Source organism: Mytilus californianus, unplaced genomic scaffold (assembly GCF_021869535.1).
Source record: "Mytilus californianus isolate M0D057914Y unplaced genomic scaffold, xbMytCali1.0.p SCAF_2, whole genome shotgun sequence".
In the NCBI taxonomy this organism is placed as follows: Eukaryota; Metazoa; Mollusca; class Bivalvia; order Mytilida; family Mytilidae; genus Mytilus; species Mytilus californianus.
The window spans coordinates 137,262,534-137,289,563 of record NW_026262668.1 but is presented as its reverse complement, the minus strand read 5'-3'; the positions used below and the strand labels follow the sequence as shown (position 1 = coordinate 137,289,563).

General features: G+C 32.2%; 1 protein-coding gene across 6 annotated transcripts in view; it reads left to right on the top strand.

The window, feature by feature from the left end:
• Positions 1-27,030, top strand: part of LOC127731174 (corticotropin-releasing factor receptor 2-like) — a 134,408-nt gene that overhangs the window by 71,858 nt on the left and 35,520 nt on the right. For all 6 annotated transcript variants that reach the window (XM_052240116.1, XM_052240115.1, XM_052240120.1 and 3 more), the window contains one exon: positions 26,739-26,843. In XM_052240116.1, coding sequence (XP_052096076.1) covers positions 26,739-26,843 — 105 coding nt within the window. The remainder of the gene's footprint in view (positions 1-26,738; positions 26,844-27,030) is intronic.

Below are 27,030 nucleotides of genomic sequence, written 5' to 3'. Positions count from 1 at the left end.
ACTGTTCTAAACAGATAGCATGAACTATTCTATACAGATATCATGAACGGTTCTAAACAAATAGCATGAACTGTTCTAAACAAATAGCATGAACTATTCTATACAGATATCATGAACTATTCTAAACAAATAGCATGAACTATTCTATACAGATATCATGAACTGTTCTAAACAGATAGCATGAACTATTCTATACAGATATCATGAACTGTTCTAAACAGATAACATGAACTATTCTATACAGATATCATGAACTGTTCTAAACTAATAGCATGAACTATTCTATACAGATATCATGAACTGTTCTAAACAGAAAACATGAACTATTCTATACAGATATCATGAACTGTTCTAAACAGATAGCATGAACTATTCTATACAGATATCATGAACTGTTCTAAACAAATAGCATGAACTATTCTATATAGATATCATGAACTGTTCTAAACAGATATCATGAACTATTCCATACAGATAGCATGAAATATTCTAAACAGATATCATGAACTATTCGAAGCAGATAGCACCAGTATGTACTTTTAAATTCCAATCTGCACACTAACGAAATAAGAACTATAAATAAACATATAAGGATTATAAATTATATAGATGCCTCACAATCAAAAGTTATGAAGTTTGGTGTAAGTAAAACGACAGGTTTCACTTATGAAGCCGACATATTTGATTTTCGGAACACACGAGTTCATCCTTACATTTTGAAGAGGTTTGTGTTTTCCTCAGTCTTAATTGTATAACTTTATACTTTTTTGTCATTTTAATGTTTCCTTTGTATCTTCGTTTTCTTTAATTGGTAACGTATCATTGCAAGTGCGTGTGTGTGTGGTTTGCTTCTAAGTTACGGTTTTCCGCAACTCGTTTTATTCCATTTTAGTACTTGATCTATCATTTTAGAAATCATGTGTCTGTAATTTTTTATCCTCATATTAAAAGATAAACATATATAATTGTGGAACCATAGTATAAGCCAAATATTATTACCAAAATATTTGTATAAGATGAGAATACACACCGTGACTTCCTGTTTTGCTATCTATTCTTCCTCCACTGTTATAACGGGCATGCCAGCGTTCTTCCTCCACTGTTATAACACTGTTATAACGGGCATGCCAGCGTTCTTCCTCCACTGTTATAACGGGCATGTCAGCGCTTTTATATTATATTTGTTATACTCATACTGCTCTTACATCTTGGAAACCTTTAATAATGAAAATTTGATCAACTAAAGGCTTCATACTATTCCGTTAGTTTTTTGTAATAATATTTGGCTTATACTATGGTTCCACAATTATATATGTATATCTTCCATCTTTTAATCATTTTGAAAGTCGCATTAAGAAAGAGGTGGTTACATTTGTTTGAAACATCCTTCATATACTATTTATATCAGTGATTCTGCTAATTATTTTATTAATATTTATGACTTCTGCTGTCAAATAGTTGCTATAAATCTGAACATTTACCTCTTTATAATAGCTACTACAAATATTAATCAGAAATATTACGTTTATGTAACATTAATGTATTCTATAATTCAATATCTCATTATTTCTTATCGCTTTTCGTTCTTTTATGAATGAAAGTTATCTCAACGAGCAGTGATTTATGAGGTTTGGTAAATATTTGTTAATCTTGAATTTCAGAAGCTGGGGAAATATATTATCCTTTAAGTGTCGAAGAATCCATATTATATTATATTTATAAAGCTGCTTTTTGGTAAACTGGTATATAAATAGCAAAGTTACCCTGGCCTTCGTTAGATAATTAGTTTTCTACTGGTGGCCTGGTTATTATTATGCAACGTTTATTTAAAATACTTCTTTAGTCTATAGCTTACTGACATGCAACGTTTTCTTCATTGAAATAAAAATTGGAATTGGAATTGAAATATTTATTGGTGTTTATTTCTCCCAAACGATTGAAACAACCACGTGATGTAAAGTCGCATGTCAAAAAGCCTTCATATTGCGTGGAGCATCATGTCAAAGCCTTCATATTGCGTGGAGCATCATGTCAAAGCCTTTATACTGCGTGGAGCATCATGTCAAAGCCTTCATACTGCGTGTAGCATCATGTCAAAGCCTTTATACTGCGTGAAGCATCATGTCAAAGCCTTCATATTGCGTGGAGCATCATGTCAAAGCCTTTATACTGCGTGGAGCATCATGTCAAAGCCTTCATACTGCGTGTAGCATAATGTCAAAGCCTTCATACTGCGTGAAGCATCATGTCAAAACCTTCATACTGCGTGGAGCATCATGTCAAAGCCTTCATACTGCGTGGAGCATCATGTCAAAGCCTTCATACTGCGTGGAGCATCATGTCAAAGCCTTCATACTGCGTGAAGCATCATGTCAAAGCCTTCATACTGCGTTGAGCATCATGTCAAAGCCTTCTTGTAATAGGTTACGGTTGTTTACTAAGTTCAATAAATATTCGTATGTACATGTATGAAGATGAACCTTACTGGTAATTATAGACTATTATAGACTATAACGATCGAACCAGAACATTATATTAACGGTTAATTTCCTGCAGAACTTCTTGTACAATTACGTTTGGGGTTAAAAATTTTATTCGGAAACGAAAACTCCTGCTCTGCAGTATCGTGTTGAAATATCATATCTGATGTAAATTTTGTGATTTATAAGTGAAGTTTTTGATTAATTGCAGTATTTGACAATGATAAACCTTGTTTGTCTATCATTGTTACTGCCGTGGGATATTTTTGTTTGCATGCAAGACAAAAATAATCGTATTTCCAATTCAGAGTAAAATCATGAATAAGATAGGGATTTTGTTTATAGCCCATATAAAGTTATGTTGAATTCTGTCTGATACTGCTGCAATGTAGAATAAACAAAGTTATTAACTTTGATATTTTATGTAATATTGAGGTGCATATTGTCAATAAAAAATTCCCCTTGGTAGACTTATCTGTGATATGTCAAATGTATTTAATTGTTCTGTGAAATTATCAAGCTCATCAACTTTTATGTATCAACAAGCATGCAACAATGAGACTAAACGGCTTTCATGTCAAATAATTGGTCTCCCTGGACTGATACTTCAATTCGCATCAGTTTTCACTAAGATAGACAGACCCTTTTGTACAGTATATATCTGGGAATGAAAACATCTTAGCATATCTTGTATTGTTTCAGTACAGTATTTAATGGAAAAATATTGAAAAATTAGAATCTGTTGATTTTATTTTTTCAAATACTTGGTGTGAAATGCACTGTAGGTTAATAATTAATATCTTCAAGTTTTTTTCTAGACATTCCGTGATATACCTGATATGATGCTGTGTTCTTATGTATTTTTTTTATAACAAATGAGCAAGAAAAAAAAATCACCGCACTTATTTCATCACTTCCCCGTAAATTTAAACTTTTATCAGTCTACCGACCGGTCATGGCCATTAAATTAATTACATTTCATCTTTTATCCATTTCTCAATGAGAACTATATGTTTTGTTACCTTCAGAATTTACCGATAATTGCCGATATTCATGAAAGTAATACCTTCTTGTGGGGGATTCAAAAATTGAAATGTTATTGTTTTGTGGGGGGGGATTGAAATCTTGAAATGTTATTGTTGAGAAATTTTATCTAATATACTACATGCTTTGCTCTAACCTGATTTTCAGCTTAAAAGAAGAAAAAAATATTTTAAAGACATTTGTCTAATTCCACAGGACAAGTTTATAGTAGCCGGTTCTATTCTCCAGGAAATGTTTTTTAAAGTCGATTTTATCCTCCAGGAAATGTTTTTTGTAGTCGGTTTTTGTCCTCATGAAATGTTTACTGTAGCCGATTTTGTACTCAGGACTTTTTTTTAGACAATTACCAATGTTTGTATGTCTCAGGATGCACACTATGTTAATAGAAGGATATTTCGGTAAATACAGCAAAATCAAACGACACAAATATTCAAAAGACCTCTGGAGGGCAACATCTAGTGTTCAACATTTCATAGGCGTCTTACACAATATGTAATACTCTTATTCGACCCGAGTCGACACCAATTTTAATATAGATTAAAAGAAACTACTAGTATATTGAGTCTACGTTACAGATCATGAATAACGTTATTATGGCTTTCGAGGTTTTAGAAGATTTTTCTGAAAGATTGATAATTTTAGTCAGTTTATTGATAATGGCACAGATTTCATTGAATGTACTTGGTTTAAACTTTATAATAGATGTCAACCAAATGTATCCGTTTTGGTCCGGTCAGACAGTTCCGACTGGTCACAATGTATTAAATAATATATTTAAACAGTCTTATCTAGCGGATAACATTTAATGGTTTTTTTATCTTTTATGTTGAACAGTATGTCATGTTTAAATGAATGTCAATCTGTTGATATGCATATATATAACTAAGTTAAAATAGTATAATGATTTTAAAATTAGTCCATTGATAAAATATGAAGTCAGCAAGTTAAAAGCAATTAGCCCAGAAGAACAAAAAAAGAGAATTTTATTTTCATACTGGAAAGAATTTGTTTAGTAGGACATTAATCTATTTTGACTTTATATAACTGACACTAGTCTTAACATATTAAAGCAATTATTATGTGACGTTACTGGAAAAAATACAGAAGCAGACATTAGTCATTTTAAGTCTTTTTGATAGATGAAAGTACTTGATATATTGTCGCTAATCAAAATATTGACGTTCGTTGTACTACTCTCTAAAAGCACTCAAGTTAATGTTTACTAAAATTTGTTAAGTTATGAATACCCTATTCTGAAAATGAATCGGTTTCCACTTCTTGTTCGCTTTTAACCAATGATATTAAAAGAAATCTATCGGAGGTAATATAAAAGTTTATATATGAATAGGTGCCTGTATAATATAAATGGTTCATAAAAATGATTTATAAATTAATTCCACAGAGACAACCGAAAATCTGAGCAACCACCCAAAGTATTTATAAACTTGAGAGAAACAAAGGACAACTTTATAATTTCCTTACTTGGAACAGTATTAATCTATATTATCAAAGACGAAAATCTAGAACAGAAATTATCTTTCGGTAATAATACTGCATAAAAGGAAATCATATGTAAAATATGGATATACAGGACTGTTTAAGTATCATTGGTGTAATTATACATTTGATACACATAGTACTTGCAACAGACCGTAGAATCACAAATTCTCAAAGTACCAAATGATTCCATGATCGATAAATATGCTCAAAAATGGTCACCCTACAGCAAGGCTACGTAATTGCTCTGAAACGGACTTTAAATCCAAGTTTTCTTTCATTTGCCCTTGTAACAACCATACATATGATTTCATAAATTGCATGACCATTAAGTATTGACATATTTCAATAATATTTTATACGGAAGTAATTGCCTTTTAAAAAAAAAATCAATTTTTGAACTTGGTCAGTGTCTGAAATTACAACAAGGTACATACAAAAGTAATGATAAATACTTTTTGAGAGTCATTCAAAAGAATGATATCGGTTAAATAAATCGGTCGCCTTCTGAAAATCATTCCCTTTGTCAAAGTCTTAATAGCAATAGATAACCATAGTAATGTGTGCTTACAATGAACCTTTTAACATTTGCACAAGGAATTACATTATTTTTGTTTTGATATTTCTTCCTGATATGAAGGACATAACTGTTTGTTTTATGGTAATTTATAAAATTGTATTTCCTTAAACGTGTTATACAAATACACATAAAGATAAAACATTGGTTTCTACTCGAGAGATTTGTTTCTGCTGTGGTGTTTCAATATAAGAGAGCATCATTTCCACTTTTTGTACTTGAATCCTAAATATTCAAAGCACGGTGGAAAATTTCTGATTTCCTAATATAAAAGTCTGTTATCGGTACCAATCGTTGAAGGACATCACGTGATCAAGATAAGATAATGCTGATATGTAAATTGTCAATCTTATGCAACATTAATCGATTCATAAGATCCGGGATTAATGTCTCATCTTGGACATTTCTTAATTCACAGGTCGACAGATTTAGTTCAACGTGAAGAAATCAAATTAACAGAAGACTTAAAGGTTTTCAGTCCATGTCCAAATGATTGAAAAAATAAATTCTTCTCTTTAGTACTGTCTGGGTTATGTCGTTTGAGACGAAATCAACATTAAGTACCGTTCAAATATGTAAAGATTGTTTTATCAGGGATGAATCAGATAATTGGAATATAAACAAAGGGTCTGTGATTTTATAATTGTCGGTCAGATGGACGTGTTTTATAGGGTTGAAATATTACAATTCAAACATTTCAACTCTTCACTTTTCAAATCAAGGCTTGCTTGATAAACTGCATAAAGAGAATTAATCAGAAATAGCCTGCACCATCTAAAAAAACAGAATGCACTGATTGTTTGTGTCCATATGAAACATTCATAGTTTCAATGAATATTTTGAAAATATTTCCATGTGTACCTGTTTCACTTAAATGGTCAGAAATGGCAATTTGATAAAACCAATGTAGTCAAAATAATAATAGACCATAAATAATATTATCCAGCATAAAATGAAAATCTTCCATACATATTGCTGTTGAATACAACTTTGCTATTTTACCGGTATCATAGAGTTAAGTGCTTTTTCTGTATTTCTTTTGATTGGACGTCCTTACAAGTTCGTTTTGTTATGCCACTATATATTGAAATAATCCTACCCATCATGTTGTTTCAAGTTTTGAACCTTGTTGGTGTTTATCATTAGTTACTGTTTATCTGAATCGTTTTGTTATTTGTGAAATCTAATGGTGTTGAATGAACATCTTTGATAGTTATTGTAATAAAAGGAACAATTTTGCTTTATACGACTTTCAAAACTTTTACATTAGGAAAATATAATTTTTAATCGATAGAAATTGGGAATGTGTCAAAGAGACAACAACCCGACCAAAGAGCAGAAAACAGCACAAGACCACCAAATGTGTCTTCAACACAACGAGAAATCCCGCACCCGGAGGCGGGCTTCAGCTGACCCCTTAAACAAAAATGTGTACTAGTTCAGTGAAAATGGACGTCACACTAAACTCCGAAACATATAAATGAACTAAAATTAAAAAAAAACATACTGTTACTCTAAAATCTTTTCAATGCATGTGTTTTACAACCATAACATGAAATTAATTCGATAAAATGACAAATTAATGCAAATTATGTTTTTTCTTTGAGGTATAAACACTTGCGATTTGTTGAAGACCGTATGTTGATTTTTAGTGGTTTGTAAGGAGGTATTTTTATGGTGGCGCGAGTGTAAATCGTTGGTTTGCTGTTCTAGTGACATGGATTTCACTACTCTCATCAAAACATAGCAAATTTTACTTTGAAGGACACCATGAACCTCAACGAATTACTGATGTTAGTATATCTGAAAACCAATATATAGATTTACAGTTTAACTCTTTCCAATCCCCATGATTGTGAAACATTGACTCGAAATCTTTTTCCAACTAAAGTTAACCTGCAATGAAGCCTCTAGACTTCTCGCATCAGTGCATGTAATAAAATAAGAAAAACTAGAACATATATAATAACAGTCTAGAGATGAAATAAGTGAGTACGTCGTAATTACCACAAGGCTATGTATTCTGGGAATGGAAAATGTTTGTAGAGTACAAACTGATTTAAATGTCAGAAATTACATTATCTAGTATAATAAACCTATGATATCACGACTTGTAGAATAACCTTCGGCAAGTGCATCAGAAACTATAAGTTAAGAACACGAAATATATAAAGCATTTCGGTGCATCAAAATAAAAAAGGCGCCTAAATTTAACATCAAAAATGTCAACTTAGTCTGAAGGAAGTGCATCCATGATTTAAATATATTTCAATCATTAAGTAAACATTTACTATCACAATGTATTATTTTAATCCTACCAGCGCCGAAGCACTGGCTACTAGGCGGATGGTATATTCTGGGAATGACAGAACATAAACGGTACCGCCCAAAAAAGTAGTTAAGCACCTGGGACTTGACAGTTCTTAAAGTACAGACCATTGGCTGTAAATGTGACTGGATCTAGGACTGGATCCATCAACTGTAACGACCTAGTGGTGACTGGATCTAGGACTGGATCCATCAACTGTAACGACCTAGTGGTGGTAAAAACCGATTGACTGAGAAGGGGCCTAGATAAAACTACCAAAACCATCTAGTGACCTTACCCGAGTGATAATGATTACTATTATAGTCATATTGACAAGATGTACATATACCATTTATATATATCCACTATTGATCACTATTATAGTCACAATGACAAGATGCATTGAAATACAGACAACGAATTTGAAATTTAAGAATAATATGGAAATGTCCTAGTTTTTAGGTTTCTAAACAACATTACTTACGTATGCTGACTTCATGTTCAATGCTATAAAGTGTGCATTTTCCGTCACATTGAGGTCATCTTTGTGCATTTGGATGTTGGCATCTTATAAGTTGCTGTAAAGTGTTTGAGTATCCTGTCTTATAAAGGTTCTGGTTGTGCTTTTGCGATATTGGCATCGTTTTTTATGCTGTTAGGTGATTAATACTCTTGTCATATTGAAGTTATTGGAGTAAATTTTCTATGCAACCATCGTTTATGAAAACTTGTAGAAATTTTATAATTGAAGATCTTTTGTAACTTGGGAACGTTACGCAGAACTTTGAATTTCACTTTCTCTTTATTATTTTATTTGATCTAATGATCATCTACCACATGTCTTGTATGACGATCCATGAGTACATATGTTTACTATTAGGCAATTTCTTTCATGGAATAGTTCACGCCTATATTTATTATTACTTGTTTCTAATAAAACGACTATAAAACAATATAATATAAGTCTCTTAGACAATGGAAGAGATATATTGGTAAATATTGATATATAAATGTTAGAAATGAGATTTAATTATTCTTTGGTGACTACTTTGACACCAACTTTTCATGTTCTAAATCAATAAAATGTTTTTTAATGATACAATGATATAACATTTATCACCTATTCGAGTATTTATTATTCAGAATATATTTTTGTATTTATTGGCACTTATGTTATCGCATCTCACGATACAAAGGCATGAATTACACAGCCTCAGACATTACACATCCTGTAAACTTACTAATCAATAGAGAGGAAATTTAAATTTGGTTTCAGTGAACTATTCTCCTACACACGTTCTTATTTTGTTGTTTTATGGGACTGTATTCGCTGAATTTAGAAATCACTTTTGTAGTTAATTACAAAATAAAAGATAATATTTCAGTTTTTTACACTAGCAAAATAAGAAATCATATTTTATACATTTGTTGTGAACCAGTTCGAACGCTCAATTCAAAAAGTTTGAAAGCCAATGATGTTTAAATACTTAAGGGGCAAAATGACTGTTAAATCTGTCTTTTGCCAACTTTTGGTGTGGGAGTTGAAACTTTTAAATTAACCATTTACCGAAGAACTGACCTATGCTTATGATACACTCGGAGACAAGCAGTCCACCAGCAGTGGTATCGATCGCGATCAAGTGCTAGTTGATGAAGATAACACTATATATACATTTGGTGCGTCTGAAGCACTTTTCTAGATAACCTTCACTAGGAATGATCTGTCCAAGAAATTGGCAGCCAATGATAAAGTCACAAAACGTACCACTAAACACTGGTATCAACTGTCTTCAACTTAGACTAAACTTCTTTATAAACCACTTAACACTGGCATCAACTGTATTCAACTTAGACTAAACTTCTTTATAAACCACTTAACACTGGCATCAACTGTATTCAACTTAGACTAAACTTCTTTATAAACCACTTAACACTGGCATCAACTGTATTCAACTTAGACTAAACTTCTTTATAAACCACTTAACACTGGCATCAACTGTCTTCAACTTAGACTAAACTTCTTTATAAACCACTTAACACTGGCATCAACTGTCTTCAACTTAGACTAAACTTCTTTATAAACCACTTAACACTGGCATCAACTGTATTCAACTTAGACTAAACTTCTTCATAAACCACTAAACACTGGCATCAACTGTATTCAACTTAAACTAATCTTCTTTATAAACCCATAAACACAATAAACACATAAATTTTAAAATCATAGACTGTGATAATTTTTTACTCTATTGACACATTAACTTCAGACAACATTCCTTAATAAATTTCAGAATGAGTGTTTTTATGAATATTGAATTGAAGTTCACTTGTAAATTTTACCTGTTTCAAATCACTAATATATTGTGTGAGATTAGTTTTTTTAAATGTATGTGCAAATATCATACAACTGAATGTTTACTAGATTGAAATTGGTCTTTATGTTGTACTCTTCATTGCAAGCTACTTAATAATTATGTTGGTTTTTGTCTGTCCCCTTTTTTTTCTGAATACGTTGTTTTATTCCGTCAATCACAAATGCTAAGAACCAGATGTTAACCAAATATTTCTTTACAATTACTGTAACTAGAAAACAAAGGCTTTGATCTTTTTCAATTATATTGATTAACAGAGAACGAAAGGACATGAAAAGATAACATCTAACGATAGTGATATTTATGTCTGTAAATGCACCATATTTTCTTTTAATATTCTTGATATGCTTTATCGAGTTGTTAAATCAGGTTTTAGTTCTTTGTTATAGACACGATGTAAATAAAAGGCACTGAAACTATAAACTCCATATCTAATTACTGACACGAATTGGACTGCATGTAAAAAAATGTTTTGGACTGCAGGTAAAAAAACGTATTGAACTGCAAATAGACAACTTATTGGACAGTATGTAGAAGACATATTTGACTGCATGTAGAAAAGACAACGAGGATGATAGGTAGTAAAGGTCATGTATGAAAACGGCCTTGGATACGTGTTATGGAAACCATAACAATGTTATTTTGACCGTTTATTGATTTCCTCATTCCGGTTACATGTTCTTCAACACTTTGTAAGAGATATCGTCAACATAATAAGAATAAAACGTTGAAGCTGAAAAAAATAATTGTCTGTCCTTCGATGACATGAACACACTTGGTATAATAATTCTAAAACTGTTATCGTACCTCACGTGCGTTTTCTGACGTGTCAGTAGACGGGTTAAAAAGAAAAGGAGGGAAACTGACTAGATTGTATACATAAATAAGAATATATGGTATGAGTGCCAATGAGACAACTCTAAATCCAATTTACAATGTATAAAATGTTAACAATTATAGTTCAAAGTACGGCCTTCAACAGGGAGCTTTGGCTCACACCGAAGCGCAAGCTATAAAGGGCCCCAAAATGACCCATTATTTTAAAACTGAAGTATAAAGAATTGAAAAATGATTCCATGTGACAAAATCATCAGTAGATGTTCCAATGGGACAACCAGATTGGCATTTAACTGATAAGATTCCTACAACGTAATTATTCCATTATTGCTTCTTAATGTTATTTTTCTTTTTCAATCAGATACGGATTCAAATAAACTTAGTTTTGGAAATATAATTTGACGATGAAAAAGAAAAATGTCGTTCAACCTTTCTATAGTATGGATTTGAATAAAAAACACTTTAATTGCTGAAAATAAGCAATAATAAATCATAAGGTTTAATTTGAATACGTGTTTTTATTCTTTGACACAATTTATAGTCATTTGAAGTCTTCTACAGTTCGTGGTCATTTTTCAGGAAAAATGTAAACGAATAACGGGTGTTTTCGAAAATTTATATTGATACTGAAGGACTGTGAATGAAGTTTATTATCTTATCTATTCTCACTATCTTTATCATTTATCATGCTTCAACTATGTTCAGGCATTGTACAATATTAATAGTTAGGCCTTTATATATTCCCTGTTAGATTATTTGATTGGTCGAAATAATTTGGAAGGGGCACTATTTTCTCCGATATTTTGTTTTACTGTAATTGTGATATCATAGGGATTTGTCAATATTTTTCAGTTAAAAATCACCATTGATAATATATGTATCAACCAATCGCTTAAACTTAAATGTTTCTTTTCTAATGTTGGTTTTGATTTGTTGTATGATGACTACTCCAATGTTTGGTTTGTTTATACCTAAAATGACGATAGTTTTAACTCCGTTGTTTATTTATACCTGTACTGGCGATTGTATGTACTCTCTTGCTTGTTTGCTTGTTCATAGACTGACTATTGTATGTACTCCCTTGCTTGTTTGCTTTTACATAGACTGACGATTGTATTCACTCCCTTGTTTGATTATTTCTTTACACAGGGACTGACGATAGTTTGAAATCCGTTGTTTTGTTGTTTTTTTTTATACAAAGACTGACGATTGTATTTACTCCCTTGGTGGCTTCTACTTGTAATAACAATAGTATTCGCCCTCTTGTTTGTTTGTTTGTTTGTTTGTTCCTGTACTGCCGATATTATTACTCCCCTGTTTGTTTGTTTTTTATGTATCAACTGATGATTGTTTTGCTCCCTTGTTTGTTTGTTTGTTTATTCCTGAACTGACAATTGTATTACTCCCGTGTTTGTTTTATTTATACATAGACTGACGATTGTAGGTACCCCCTTTCTTGTTTATTTATACCTTAATTGAGGATAGATTTTACCCCGTTGTTTGTTTGTTTGTGCCTTAATTGGGAATATATTTTACTCCTTTGTTTTTTTATACCTTGACTGGCGATTGTATTTACTCTCCTCTTGTTTGTTTTTTTTATGCCCGGACTGGCAATTGTATTTATTCTTTTAATTTAATGAAAGTATTTGTGCGAGTCAACCAAACTTTATATTTTGAAAAACAGTGATAGATTTATGTATTATATATATTTATTTAAATGTGTGTTGAGTCAAATAAACACAGCATAGAAGATTAGAGAATGTTACTTTCCTGTTTGTTTCCTCTGAAGATATCACGTGACTTATGGTTGTTCGTTTCATATGTCACGGAACCAGACAATAATCTGCTTGCATTATTTGACTTAACTCAGGAACATATCTGTAATTAATGTGTCAGTAATATATATATATATATATATACTCTTTTAAAAGTTGTGATTGCAGCATTCTCTGTTCCTATGAATCTGTCGTTCATACGTCTAGAACATAGCTCATTAGTATAATTAATCTGTCGGTTAATTTTTCTTCCCTAAAATATTTGCAATAGTTGTGTTCTCCGTTACTAGGAGGAACTTTCTTTATTTGTTTTAACCTTCGTCAATCTGTTGCTCCTATGTATATGCCCATATAGACAGAAATGATGAAATCACCTAGCAATTAGATATCGTAATACGTTACATGGTATAGAAGTGTTAAGCTAATTAACGATAGATGTTTTACTATCAACGCTCGATATTTACTGTCTTTTTGTCTTACACATTTGTCGTCCGTGTTTTTTGTTTTAGTCCTACATTGTCGTTCTCTATTCGAATTTTGAGTCGAGATGTTCCTTTAGATATCTTCCACCTCCTTTTTTACACTTAAATTTGCTTACTGAGGATTTAGAAAAATAAATCTTTTCATAAATTTACTATCACTAAAGCATTGCCATGTGTATTTATGGCATTTTTAACAATCATGGTTTTATATATTTTGTTTCAAATTCTCTATATAGGGTTACTTTGAAGTGACAAAAAGCTCCTAATTATCAAAAACAGTTATTTTAATTGTATTCAACAGTTTGAAGTCTGTTTGATTTATCTTTTCTATGCCTCGAAACAGAAACGGGCGATATTTGAATTTTATTTACATACGAAGTACTTGTTCAAGATTAGAAATGCTGATGTAAATTAAAGCTATGTTATTCACTTGTTTATCCTTAATCAATTCTCAATTTATTCAGGTCTTAATTTTGTTGATTTCTTGTAAACCGAGCAAATTTAAATCAAATTTATTTGTAAACTAATCAATTCCGACTGTATATACTCCATTCCGGTGAACTCAGTAGGCAGTAGCTATACCTCTTTAATAGCATTGTCGACCTTTATTTTATTTTCAAAGACTTCTGTTAAGTTTTCGCAATAAAGAATGTAGTGTCTAATTTGTTCCTCTTTGATTAACTCTGCAGAATAAAATCTTGAGATTCTTTATATGAATATCGTCAAACTCTATCTAATGATTGTGAGAACGGATACTAGACACGATTACAATCTTATTACTGTTTTTAAAAAAACCTATCTCAACAAGATTCAAAGGATTCATGGATACCTAAAATGTCAGCGTGTTTATTTTCATGGGCTCATACTATATCATTGTGTATCTGAAAAGAACTTACACATTTGATTAGGTTACAAAATTCTGTAATATTGTCTCTTTTGTATATTAATATAGTTTTATTATGTACCCATGTTTCATTGAAAGCAATACAGTTTGAATTTTTCATACATATTTCTTAATTTACTACACAGTTATCGAGTGTCCGACTAAGCATAAAAATGTTATTATAACCAGTTCATCAATTCCGACCATTTGAAATCCAAAAACGTATTCTATTTTTAATATGTGCAACCTTTCTATTTAGTATAAACTATGCAAGGTGCATGTAATCCTTATTATTAATCAATGTATTGTTTGGTATTATACGGTTTAAAGCGACACTTTACTTTTGTTTTGTTTAATAGGCTGTTTGTTGTAAATATATAATAATGAATAGTACGATTAATTTGTCTTACTTTCCAATGTGTTAAAGATTATAGGATTTCAAAGTTATTTGATGCCAACTTTGGCTTACATTGATCACATATCGTAACTTTGCCAGACAAGTCTAGAGGGGATTTTAGTCAAAGCTGAAACACAGAAATAATTTAAAGATTCGTGTTTATATTTAAACTTTCAGAGTATTTATCATTATAAATAAAAGGAGATGTGGTGTGGTTATTATATCAAAGTGAGGTTATTATATCAAAGTGAGGTTATTATATCAAAGTGAGGTTATCTAAATTCTCTGTTTTTATTTACACCACTCTCGTGTTACATCTGCTATTCAACAATGATGTGATAAATCAATCCAGAAATGATGGACGAAAGTATTACAATCCTATAAAGGAATGAACGAGTAAACAGTAGATAATCGTCATTCACTTTCAGTAGAACTTTTTTGTGCATATAAAAACCAGAAATCACCCTTTAAAGTCAGAACAAACAAAAGTCAAATCACAAATTTTGATATCATATAAATTAATGAACCACAATTTAATTAATTAAGTTTATAAACTTTACCAAACTTTTCAGTATCCAAAATTGTAAGAAGAATCTCTCCGAATCTTACAATGTTTCGAAATTATATCATGTTTTTGTCGGTATCTGTCTTCAATTTGCAAACACTGTCAGCTTGTATATGAAGATGAAGGTCATCAGCGAGTAATTACATTCACGTCTAGAGACTGGTTGCAAGGGTGACTCCAGAACTAATTGATGCAATGAAGAACATTTCACTACAATCAAGGTCCGTTTATATTCTCCTCCATTTATTTTCGGTTCATAAAACAAAAGCACCATTTGATAAAAAGAACAAAATGAAGAAATGTTCATTTTTCAATTTTTCTTTTAAGATTGAAAAACCACAATATAAACAATTTTTTTTTTGCTTTTTTTTTAGTTTAAAAAACGAAAAACAAATTCGATTGCTTATATTTACATAATTTTGCATGTAACCTATTTAATTTGCCCACCGTTTGTTTAAGAAAGTCATTCATCAAAAGCTAATTTCAGATTTTACGAATAGACAAGGTGCAGGAACATGAAAATGAGACTGGGTTAAACTATTTCTTTCTGATCTCAACCTCCCCCTTTTCGAAATATCTGTGATGACTTCTTGATGGTTCATTGTGTTGTTGGTTTGCTGTAACATTGATATTGTGTTTCCTTGTATTCAAATGAGGTTTGAATTAATCAATAATTGAAAAGTTTTTTCAACCATCGAATATGGAATAAATCTACATAATTACTACGAAAAAATATATTTAATTCTTTTTATAATATTGAAACCAGACCCGACAAATCCCATGTTTTAGAATTCTTCTTTCTGCTGTATGATGATGTCTGAGTTTGTTCTACTAAAAAGAGAGCGCAACTTTTGAGTCAACCAAAAAGGTATATGGGATCAATAATAAAAATATAAAAGAAAACATTTTTTTTCCATCAATGTATCATGTAATGAAGAAAATTATTTTTTTTAAATCTAAGTATAGAAATAACAAAAGGAAGTGTTTAATCTTTTGAAGTAAAAATCTCTTAAGTGATATTTAATCTGTTTACGCATAATCAAGACAAATTACATCAGTAGGAAAGAAAATTAAAGCTATTATTGGCCATTGGAACTGTAAATATTCTTATAAACGTGGGTATTATTTAATTAAAGGTGCATTTGTTTAAACCTCCAAGATACATTCTTGTATTTCTCTATTTAAGACTGTCATAAGATTGGCAGTATAATTTGCAGGTGCAATAATTTTATTTGTTCATTAGGCAAATAAAATTAAACATCGAGTCATAAAACACAAAAAAAAAATAATTTAGGAGATAGTTCAGCACTTACAAACAGGTCCAACCAAGCCATGTTCTTTATGAGTCTATAATTCAGTGATTGTCGTTGGTTGCTGTCTGCCATATTTGTTTATTGTTTATTGTTTTAGCATAAATAAGACCGCTGTTTTTCTCTTTTGAATTATTTCACAATTAGTTATGCCGGGGCATTAATAGCTTACTTTACGATATGGAGTTTGCTCATTATTGAAGGCCGTACGGTGACCTATAGTTGCTTACATGTAGCCACGTGGGTAGTTATTATTGATATCACGTTTAATTACTATAAGGTATATACGCTTAATGCGATGACAGAGAGGATAGAAATGAATAGAATCTGTTGTTAGAAGTAGTCTCTTGAAGGGGAAGTATGTAGAATAAATGTTATCAAAATATTCAAGTTTCCGTTGCATTAGGTTGGTGGGGTGTTAATCAGTGAAAGTTTGCGTTGAAAAGGATTTAAATTTTTTTTGTATTTCCATGTTGTGTAAATAATGATTGCTTCTATTCACGACATGGTACTTCATGGAACATACTGTGAATCAGAACAACACAGTTATAAGATTACCGAACGAGTTATAAACCTGTTATAAAACGTTTTAATATATAAACTAAAGTACACTTACTCTTGCTTGTATCAAATATTACTTATTATTTATGCCATTTTAAAACTGTATTTTACCCAAGTATTTGTCTTGAGCGTACTTAATGAAGAACAGAAACACGTGTCTCGTATGCCTATAGCTACGGCTTACGTTTATATCACTGTCATTGGGTCGGTACTGGTGGACTGTATTTTACCCAAGTATTTGTCTTGAGCGTACTTAATGAATAACAGAAACACGTGTCTCGTATGCCTATAGATACGGCTTACGTTTATATCACTGTCATTGGGTCGGTACTGGTGGACTGTATTTTACCCAAGTATTTGTCTTGAGCGTACTTACCGAAGAACAGAAACACGTGTCTCGTATGCTGATAGCTACGGCTTCCGTTTATATCACTGTCATTGAGTCGGTACTGGTGGACTGTATTTTACCCAAGTATTTGTCTTGAGCGTACTTACCGAAGAACAGAAACACGTGTCTCGTATGCTGATAGCTACGACTTACGTTTATATCACTATCATTGGGTTCGTGTCGGTACTGGTGGACTGTATTTTACCCAAGTATTTGTCTTGAGCGTACTTACCGAAGAACAGAAACACGTGTCTCGTATGCTGATAGCTACGACTTACGTTTATATCACTATCATTGGGTTCGTGTCGGTACTGGTGGACTGTATTTTACCCAAGTATTTGTCTTGAGCGTACTTAATGAAGAACAGAAACACGTGTCTCGTATGCTGATAGCTACGACTTACGTTTATATCACTATCATTGGGTTCGTGTCGGTACTGGTGGACTGTATTTTACCCAAGTATTTGTCTTGAGCGTACTTAATGAAGAACAGAAACACGTGTCTCGTATGCTGATAGCTACGGCTTACGTTTATATCATTGTCATTGGGTCGGTACTGGTGGACTGTATTTTACCCAAGTATTTGTCTTGAGCGTACTTAATGAAGAACTGAAACACGTGTCTCGTATGCTGATAGCTACGGCTTACGTTTATATCACTGTCATTGGGTCGGTACTGGTGGACTGTAAGTCTGTACAATCCGTCCAGTAGTCGATTTCTTGGTACAGTCAGGATTAAAAAGATATTAAAATTTTAAACTTTCATTTTTTTGTATCTCTAATTGTTGTAATGGAAGCTGCAACTCCCGAAGGCAATGTCTTCTGGAAACCTTTGGTCTCGAGTGTATTGAAAGGAGGCTAGTACTTGTGAAATACATGTCTTGTGTTCGCGGAAATCAGTACCATACATTTGAATTGCTTCTTACTAAAGGTTCAGATTCATAATAAACGATAGATGTCTGCTTTTAAAAAAAACTGACAAAATAAGTTAAAGTAGTTCTTTAATTTCATAGACTCTTATGGATAGATGTCTATTGGCAATCGTAACTCGTCTTCTTATTTTATGATTCTTAAAATAATGCAATAATAGGTTACATTGAATATTTGAATCTCGACAACGGATAAGCACTGGGATAGCTTAAGGTTCAATTTCGGAACATCTTACAATTGAAATTAACAAAGCCTTAAATTATTTACTAAAATTAGTAAATCTTTTAGCACCTTTTCATTGTAATGGATTAAAACTTCATAAGAAGGTGTGAAAGTTAAGGATTGTTGTTGTTTTGTCATTTGTCTACTGGCAATATGGACAATACTTTGTACTAAGTTGCAGGAGGTTATTACCTTGTTAAAATACAGTGTGCATTGTTTGACTAAGTCTTCGTAATCAGACTATAATCTCAAATGCAGGTGCAATAATGCGTCTTGTATAATGGTAATTATTGATCATTAACCTTATATTTACCTCCTACAAAGCTGATCTGTTAATTGGCAGTTGTAATTCCAGCCGCAAGTCCTATATCAACATTCAATGTGCATAACAAATTACCGTCAACTCTTGTGAAAATCAATACAACATAGTTCTAGGTTGATGTTTCTACGAGAAAAAAAAGACAGTGGTCGGTGCTAACCATGACCGAAAAATCGTAGCAACAAGCTATATAAACTAGAAATCAGCTTCTTTGGTTTTCTCTTTTGAATTGTTTCACATTCTGTCTTAGCTTACAATATACGGTATGAGTTTTGATTATTATTTAAGGCCGTGCAGTATAGGTTTTAATATTTTCATTTAATTAACACATTGTAAACTTTATGCATCCAAAGCGCTTTTCTGGATTAACTTTTATCTGGAACCCTCAAACCAGAAAATTTGATAACCAATGATTTATAATTACTTTTGGAGTTGGGACATAGAAACAGTCAATTCTACCTAATGTTAACTTTGGAGTTGGGACATAGAAACAGTCAAATCTACCTAATGTTAACTTAGCCTGGGACATAGAAATAGTCAAATCTACCTAATGTTAACTTAGCCTGGGACATAGAAACAGTCAAATCTACCTAATGTTAACTTAGCCTGGGACATAGAAACAGTAAAATCTACCTAATGTTAACTTTGCCTGGGACATAGAAACAGTCATATCTACCTAATGTTAACTTTGCCTGGGACATAGAAACAGTCAAATCTACATAATGTTAATTTTGCCTGAGACATAGAAACAGTCAAATCTACCTAATGTTAACTTTGCCTGATATTTGAAGAAAAATATTTTATAAATCATGTCAGTGCTTCAGAGTTGATGATACCCTCGGGGACTAGCAGTCTACCAGCAGCAGTGGTATGATACCCTCGGGGACTAGAAGTCCACCAGCAGCAGTGGTATCGACGGTGCTAAAAATTGAAAATAACACTTTATACATTTGGTGAAGCGCTCTTCTGGATCCACCTTCATCATCTTTTACATGTATGTCTTCAACCAGCTTCTCACAATTCCATCCTTCTTTTGTTTCAAACAGTTTTACGAACTTTACTACGGGAATTCATTGGCTAAATAAAAAAATTATCAAAAAAAGTTTAACAAAAAAATATATGTATAAGGAGAAGTGGTACGAATACCGTTTAGATAATTATCCACGAAGGACCAAATGACAAGAAAGAAAGAACTACATTTATCGGCCTTCCTCAAAAAATCTGTTGAATTTTCCTTGTACCTTTTATATGATATATGTGCAGGAAATAAAGAAAAAAGGTTAGCGTCATTCACTATATACTAAAGCCTACTTCTACTTGGTTATTAACAATTCTAACATGACGTTCTTCAAACGCTTTGAGTACACACCCGTGGTAAAATATGAATATATTGTTTGGGCTGTTCCTATCGTACTCCCGCGTCATATGCTTTTTTATGAATGAGCTACCCGACGTCATAGAACGATGACGTAAGAATATAAGCATTTTACGGGAAAATACACGCTTGTGAAACCGAAAATCATCACAACAAGGAAACGTAAACAAACGATGCTAAAATGTGTTATAATCCAATTTTTTTTATACATATTAGACATATAAATAAAATTCTTATTTAAATTCATCCAAACCTATTTAAATACATTATTGTAAATAGTTTAAGCATGTCACTAATTCAGTTTGCTCCGTTCTGTACGTCAATTTTATAGTGCGTTTGTTTATGGGAACGGCAAATATTTGCCTTCACCTAGAGCGCTTCGATCCAAAAGAATTGCCGTTTTGTCCTATTAGAATCGAAATAATTCATGGGGGCTTAAATATATCGTGATTTTACCACGGGTTGGCCCTTTATGACAAATATTTTACCCCTGCCGATATTTTACCCCTCGCTATCGCTCAGGGTAAAATATTTGTCATAAAGGGCCAACCCGTGGTAAAATCACGATATATTCAAGCCCCCATGAATTATTTCTTAATTGATTTGATGTGATTACAGGACAGTACGTTTACTACGTCCAAACTTGTAAGCAAACTTAACAAACTTAAATCAATCAAACGTTAATTTTTTAATTTGATAGTTCGTTACGAGAGGAAATTATACGCGTTGATATATCTAATTTCTGATATTATTTCCGATAATGAAAGCCTTTCATTTTGCAATCTGAATATTTAAACTGATTGTTGACAATACTAATCTTCTCTCAATTGTCTGCACTCTTTTCTACTTAATATCAACATCCTTTTGTACCAAACATTGTATTTTATTGATGATATAAATGTTTTGCAATCCTGGAATTAAAACATATTCTTTCGATTAACTTCATTATCGTTTTTTTATCTGCAAATGAAAAGCATATGAAACGATATCAGACTTCAGAAGTAAGGAATTGTATATGATGTTTTACCTACTTTAACCTAACTACAGATCATCGCCAGTCTGAATCATACCGCATGACCTATTACTAGCCCAGTTTACCTCCAAACCTGGCCAGTAAAATTAAGACAGGGACTACATGCTTATAGCAGGAACATTTAGTATTTGGTGACTTTGGTTAATGGCAAGTACATTAAGTATTTTGTGACTTTAGTTAATGGCAAGTACATTAAGTATTTGGTTACTTTGGTTAATGGCAGGTACATTATGTATTTGGTGACTTTGGTTAATGGCAGGTACATTAAGTATTTGGTTACTTTGGTTAATGGCAGGTACATTAAGCATTTGGTGACTTTGGTTAATGGCAGGTACATTATGTATTTGTTGACTTTGGTTATTGGCAGGTACATTATGTATTTGGTGACGTTGGTTAATGGCAGGTACATTATGTATTTGGTTACTTTGGTTAATGGCAGGTACATTATGTATTTGGTGACTTTGGTTAATGGCAGATACATTATGTATTTGCTTACTTTGGTTAATGGTAGGTACATTATGTATTTGGTTACATTGGTTAATGGCAGGTACATTATGTATTTGGTTACTTTGGTTAATGGCAGGTACATTATGTATTTGATGACGTTGGTTAATAGCAGGTACATTAAGTATTTGGTTAAGTTGGTTAATGGCAGGTACATTATGTATTTGGTGACTTTGGTTAATGGTAGGTACATTATGTATTTGGTGACTTTGGTTAATGGCAGGTACATTATGTATTTGGTGACGTTGGTTAATGGCAGGTACATTATGTATTTGGTTACTTTGGTTAATGGCAGGTACATTATGTATTTGGTTACTTTGGTTAATGGCAGGTACATTATGTATTTGGTGACGTTGGTTAATGGCAGGTACATTAAGTATTTGGTGACGTTGGTTAATGGCAGGTACATTAAGTATTTGGTTACTTTGGTTAATGGCAGGTACATTATGTATTTGATTACTTTGGTTAATGGCAGGTACATTATGTATTTTGTGACTTTGGTTAATGGCAGGTACATTATGTATTTGGTGACTTTGGTTAATGGCAGGTACATTAAGTATTTGGTTACGCTGGTTAATGGCAGGTACATCATGTATTTAGTTACGTTGGTTAATGGCAGGTACATTAAGTATTTGGTTAAGTTGGTTAATGGTAGGTACATTAAGTATTTGGTTACTTTAGTTAATGGCAGGTACATTATGTATTTGGTTACTTTGGTTAATGGCAGTAACATTATGTATTTGGTGACTTTGGTTAATGGCAGGTACATTATGTATTTGTTGACTTTGGTTAATGGCAGGTACATTATGTATTTGGTGACTTTGGTTAATGGCAGGTACATTATGTATTTGATTATGTTGGTTAATGGCAGGTACATTATGTATTTGGTTACGTTGGTTAATGGCAGGTACATTATGTATTTGGTTACGTTGGTTAATGGCAGGTACATTATGTATTTGGTTACTTTGGTTAATGGCAGGTACATTATGTATTTGGTTACTTTGGTTAATGGCAGGTACATTATGTATTTGGTTACTTTGGTTAATGACAGTAACATTATGTATTTGGTGACTTTGGTTAATGGCAGGTACATTATGTATTTGGTGACTTTGGTTAATGGCAGGTACATTATGTATTTGGTGACTTTGGTTAATGGCAGGTACATTATGTATTTGGTTACTTTGGTTAATGGCAGGTACATTAGGCATTTGGTGACTTTGGTTAATGGCAGGTACATTAATTATTTGGTGACTTTGGTTAATGGCAGGTACATTATGTATTTGGTTACTTTGGTTAATGGCAGGTACATTATGTATTTGGTGACTTTGGTTAATGGCAAGTACATTATGTATTTGGTAACGTTGGTTAATTGCAGGTACATTAAGTATTTGGTTACGCTGGTTAATGGCAGGTACATTATGTATTTGGTTACTTTGGTTAATGGCAGGTACATTATGTATTTGGTTAAGTTGGTTAATGGCAGGTACAGTATGTATTTGGTTACGTTGGTTAATGGCAGGTACATTAATTATTTGGTTACTTTGGTTAATGGCAGGTGCATTATGTATTTGGTGAATTTGTTAATGGCAGGTACATTATGTATTTGGTTACTTTGGTTAATGGAAAGTACATTATGTATTTGGTTACTTTGGTTAATTGCAGGTACATTATGTATTTGGTTAATTTGGTTAATGGCAGGTGCATTATGTATTTGGTGAATTTGTTAATGGCAGGTACATTATGTATTTAGTTACTTTGGTTAATGGCAGGTACATTATGTATTGGTGACTTTGGTTAATGGCAGGTACATCATGTATTTGGTTACTTTGGTTAATGGCAGGTACATTATGTATTTGGTTACTTTGGTTAATGGCAGGTGCATTATGTATTTGGTTACGTTGGTTAATGGCAGGTTCATTATGTATTTGGTTACGTTGGTTAATGGCAGGTTCATTATGTATTTGGTGACTTTGGTTAATGGCAGGCACATTTTGTATTTGGTTACGTTGGTTAATGGCAGGCACATCATCTCATTCATTGACAACTGGTGCAACATCTCAAAAAATGCAGCAAACTATAAAAAAAAAATCTATTCAATGGACCATAATCATTATTATGATTATGATTATTCATTACTATTTTTAAATATAACAAATAAACTCATTGCTTTGCTGAAGTAAATAAAACACATAATTTTTTTCCATTTTCCCAACTTCAAATAGAATAAACTCCATTCACTATTACTAAACTGAACCCACTATGTTTGAAGAAAACAACAAGTGCGTGAGCACTTTAGAATTGATTTAAATCCATAAAATTTTACACTTAAACTACTATCAAACAAAAAATGCAACTGCTTTGATATAGTTAAGGAGAAATATACATGATTATTGTGACAAACAACATGAGTTCCTTTGAGAAGATTGTGTTTAGACAAACGTTTTAAAGTTTCATTTGATTATTTCCTTTCTCTTGACGGAAATGGATACATTCAATCACATTATTTGACACGATTTGTGACAAGTACTGATATTTTCCCGCGTTTTAGATAAAGCAGAAGCCATATATCTCGTGTGTTTTCCGGAACATAGTCGCCAATAGTTTGTCAATATCAACATTTCAGTTCTTTCATTTTTTTTTGATTTTTTTTTTTGATAATTTTGTTGTTGTTGTTTTTGGAATTGCAAAAGTTACAAAATTAAGGTCATTGACAAAAATTCAAATTAATTTGAAATTTACCTAGAAGTTACAAATATCATGGCATCATAAATGATATTTTGTAATTTTGTCTAAGTATCCATCTGTAACTGTAAAATATGCAACTTTATTTGGTATGTTTTGTAAGACGAATAGGGGGTGTTTGTATGATTTTATCGCAAAGGTCCTTTGAATAAATTGCATCCTGTCGATATTCATTTCTTGGCTTTGCATAAGGTCAATACCTGCTTAACTTCGGTTGCTTCTGACTTCATTCCAATAAATCAATTTGAGAAGAGGGACGAAAGATACCAGAGGGACAGTCAAACTCATAGATCGAAAACAAACTGACAACGCCATGGCCAAAAATAAAAAGACAAACAGACAAATAATAGTACAGATGACACAACATAGAAAACTAAAGACTCAGCAACACGAACCCCACCTAAAACTGGGGTGATCTCAGGTGCTCCGGAAAGGTAAGCAGATCCTGCTTCACATGTGGCACCAATCGTGTTGCTTATGTTATTACAAATCCGGTAAATAGTCTAATTCGGTTATTGAGGTGTACTGATTGATACTTTTAAAATTAGTCTGGGAAAATATTTGTACTTTTGGTCTTTTAGTGGATAGTTGTCTCATTGACATTCGTACTTCGTCTCCTTACTTTTATAGAGGACTAAAAATGGAAAATTCATAAAAAAAGGATTGTTACGAAAAATCCAAAATACTTACAAAATTAAAAGTCAAAACTGAAGTTGTCGTTCTGAAATAATTTAACGCATACCATTACCACCTTTTGTTAAACTTAATTGTAAATTTATATGTAGATTGCTATGTTCTTATCTGGCTTTATCCTGTAAGTTATTATTCATTCAAAACTAAATATCAGGCTTTATATTCTAAAGCATAAATAATTTATTGAAAAGAAATTATGTCAACGACAAATGAAATTCACACAATGTCATGATAACAAAACAAACAGCAAAAGAAAGAGAGTAAATTATGAAAGCACAAAAACCACAATACCATCAAAAACACAACTCTTATTAGAAGGAAAAAAGAATATCAAACAATATGTCACGAAGAACAAAACAGTGCAACTGCAATATAAAATAAATACTAACAATAATAAAGTTTTGGTTTTGTAAACACATGGTAATTCTTTTAGTGAATAGTAAGTGCTTCAAGTGCACGAGAGACCTTTTCATTCATTATTATAACGTAAATGTTTTAGCCGTCAGTTGTTGACGATCCCACACTGAAGACCCTGCGACACAATGCTCGATGTTTGCCTCTATATCCTATCTATGTTTAATTACACGATCTACAGTAATTATATTTCGACAGATCCTCCACTAAATAATGATATTATCTCTAAATATTTCTTCACTTTATGATTTATTGAACAAAATCAATGAAGTTGTACGATATGAATCATAATTTGATTAATTGTGTTGCTGATCTCTAGCGGTTTGGGTAAAAACAGAAATGCTCAGATAGGATTGATAAAAATCTGTCCCAGAAATACTTTGCAAACTACTGTGACTTTGTGTCTAGTGCCTGCGCTGGCTTATCATTTACTACGGCTACCAACGAAATTCTGAGAACAGTTGTGACATAACGACCACTTTTGCGACTTACATTATATTTCTGAGAACCTCTGTGATATGTCCTTTACTGACACTACCGATGCATTTCTGAGAACCGCGGTGACATGACTGCTACTGAGACTAACATAATATTTATGAGAACAGCGCTAACATGTCCGTTACTGGTACGAAACTATTTCTTTTACAATTATGCTATGCTATAGTCGTTACTAAGGCTATCAATAATATGTTTGAGAACTGCGTTGATGCTTCTGGGTTAAAAAAGTATATATCTGAGGACCTGCATTGACTGTCCGTTACGTGAGCAAACAAAATGTTTTAGGTATTGACAGAAAACAAAATGTTAGAAATATAGCATAGTTAGCTGGTTTAAAAAATAATTAAACCTTTTATGTTGTATCATTGTGTAAAATTAGAAAGCATCAGGTGAGAGGAGATAATGATCGGTGTTGTGACTTTATATTTTTAATGGTTGGTGATATGAAAAGACTAAAAATAAATTTGACATAAATTTGACATTGAAATTTTCATTTATATTGCTGAAGTATAGCGAATTTCATTGTACTTTCAGGTGAGGTATACTGTAATTCGGAGTTTGATGAACTGATATGTTGGCATGCTGCCTTAGCTAATTCTACCATATCAATGAGATGTCCGATTCCAGTTGACCTGCCTGGTAAGTACTTACTTTTATGTGGACATTTATGGCGTGCCCAGTATTATGTAAAATTTATTGATATTCCACGTTTGAAGCCTACGATATCGGCATTCTTTTAGCGATTAGGATACAGAAATTTCGACATTGTTGTTGTAATTTACCGACGTGTCAAGTTTGATTGGTGCACTATATCTGAATGCTGAGT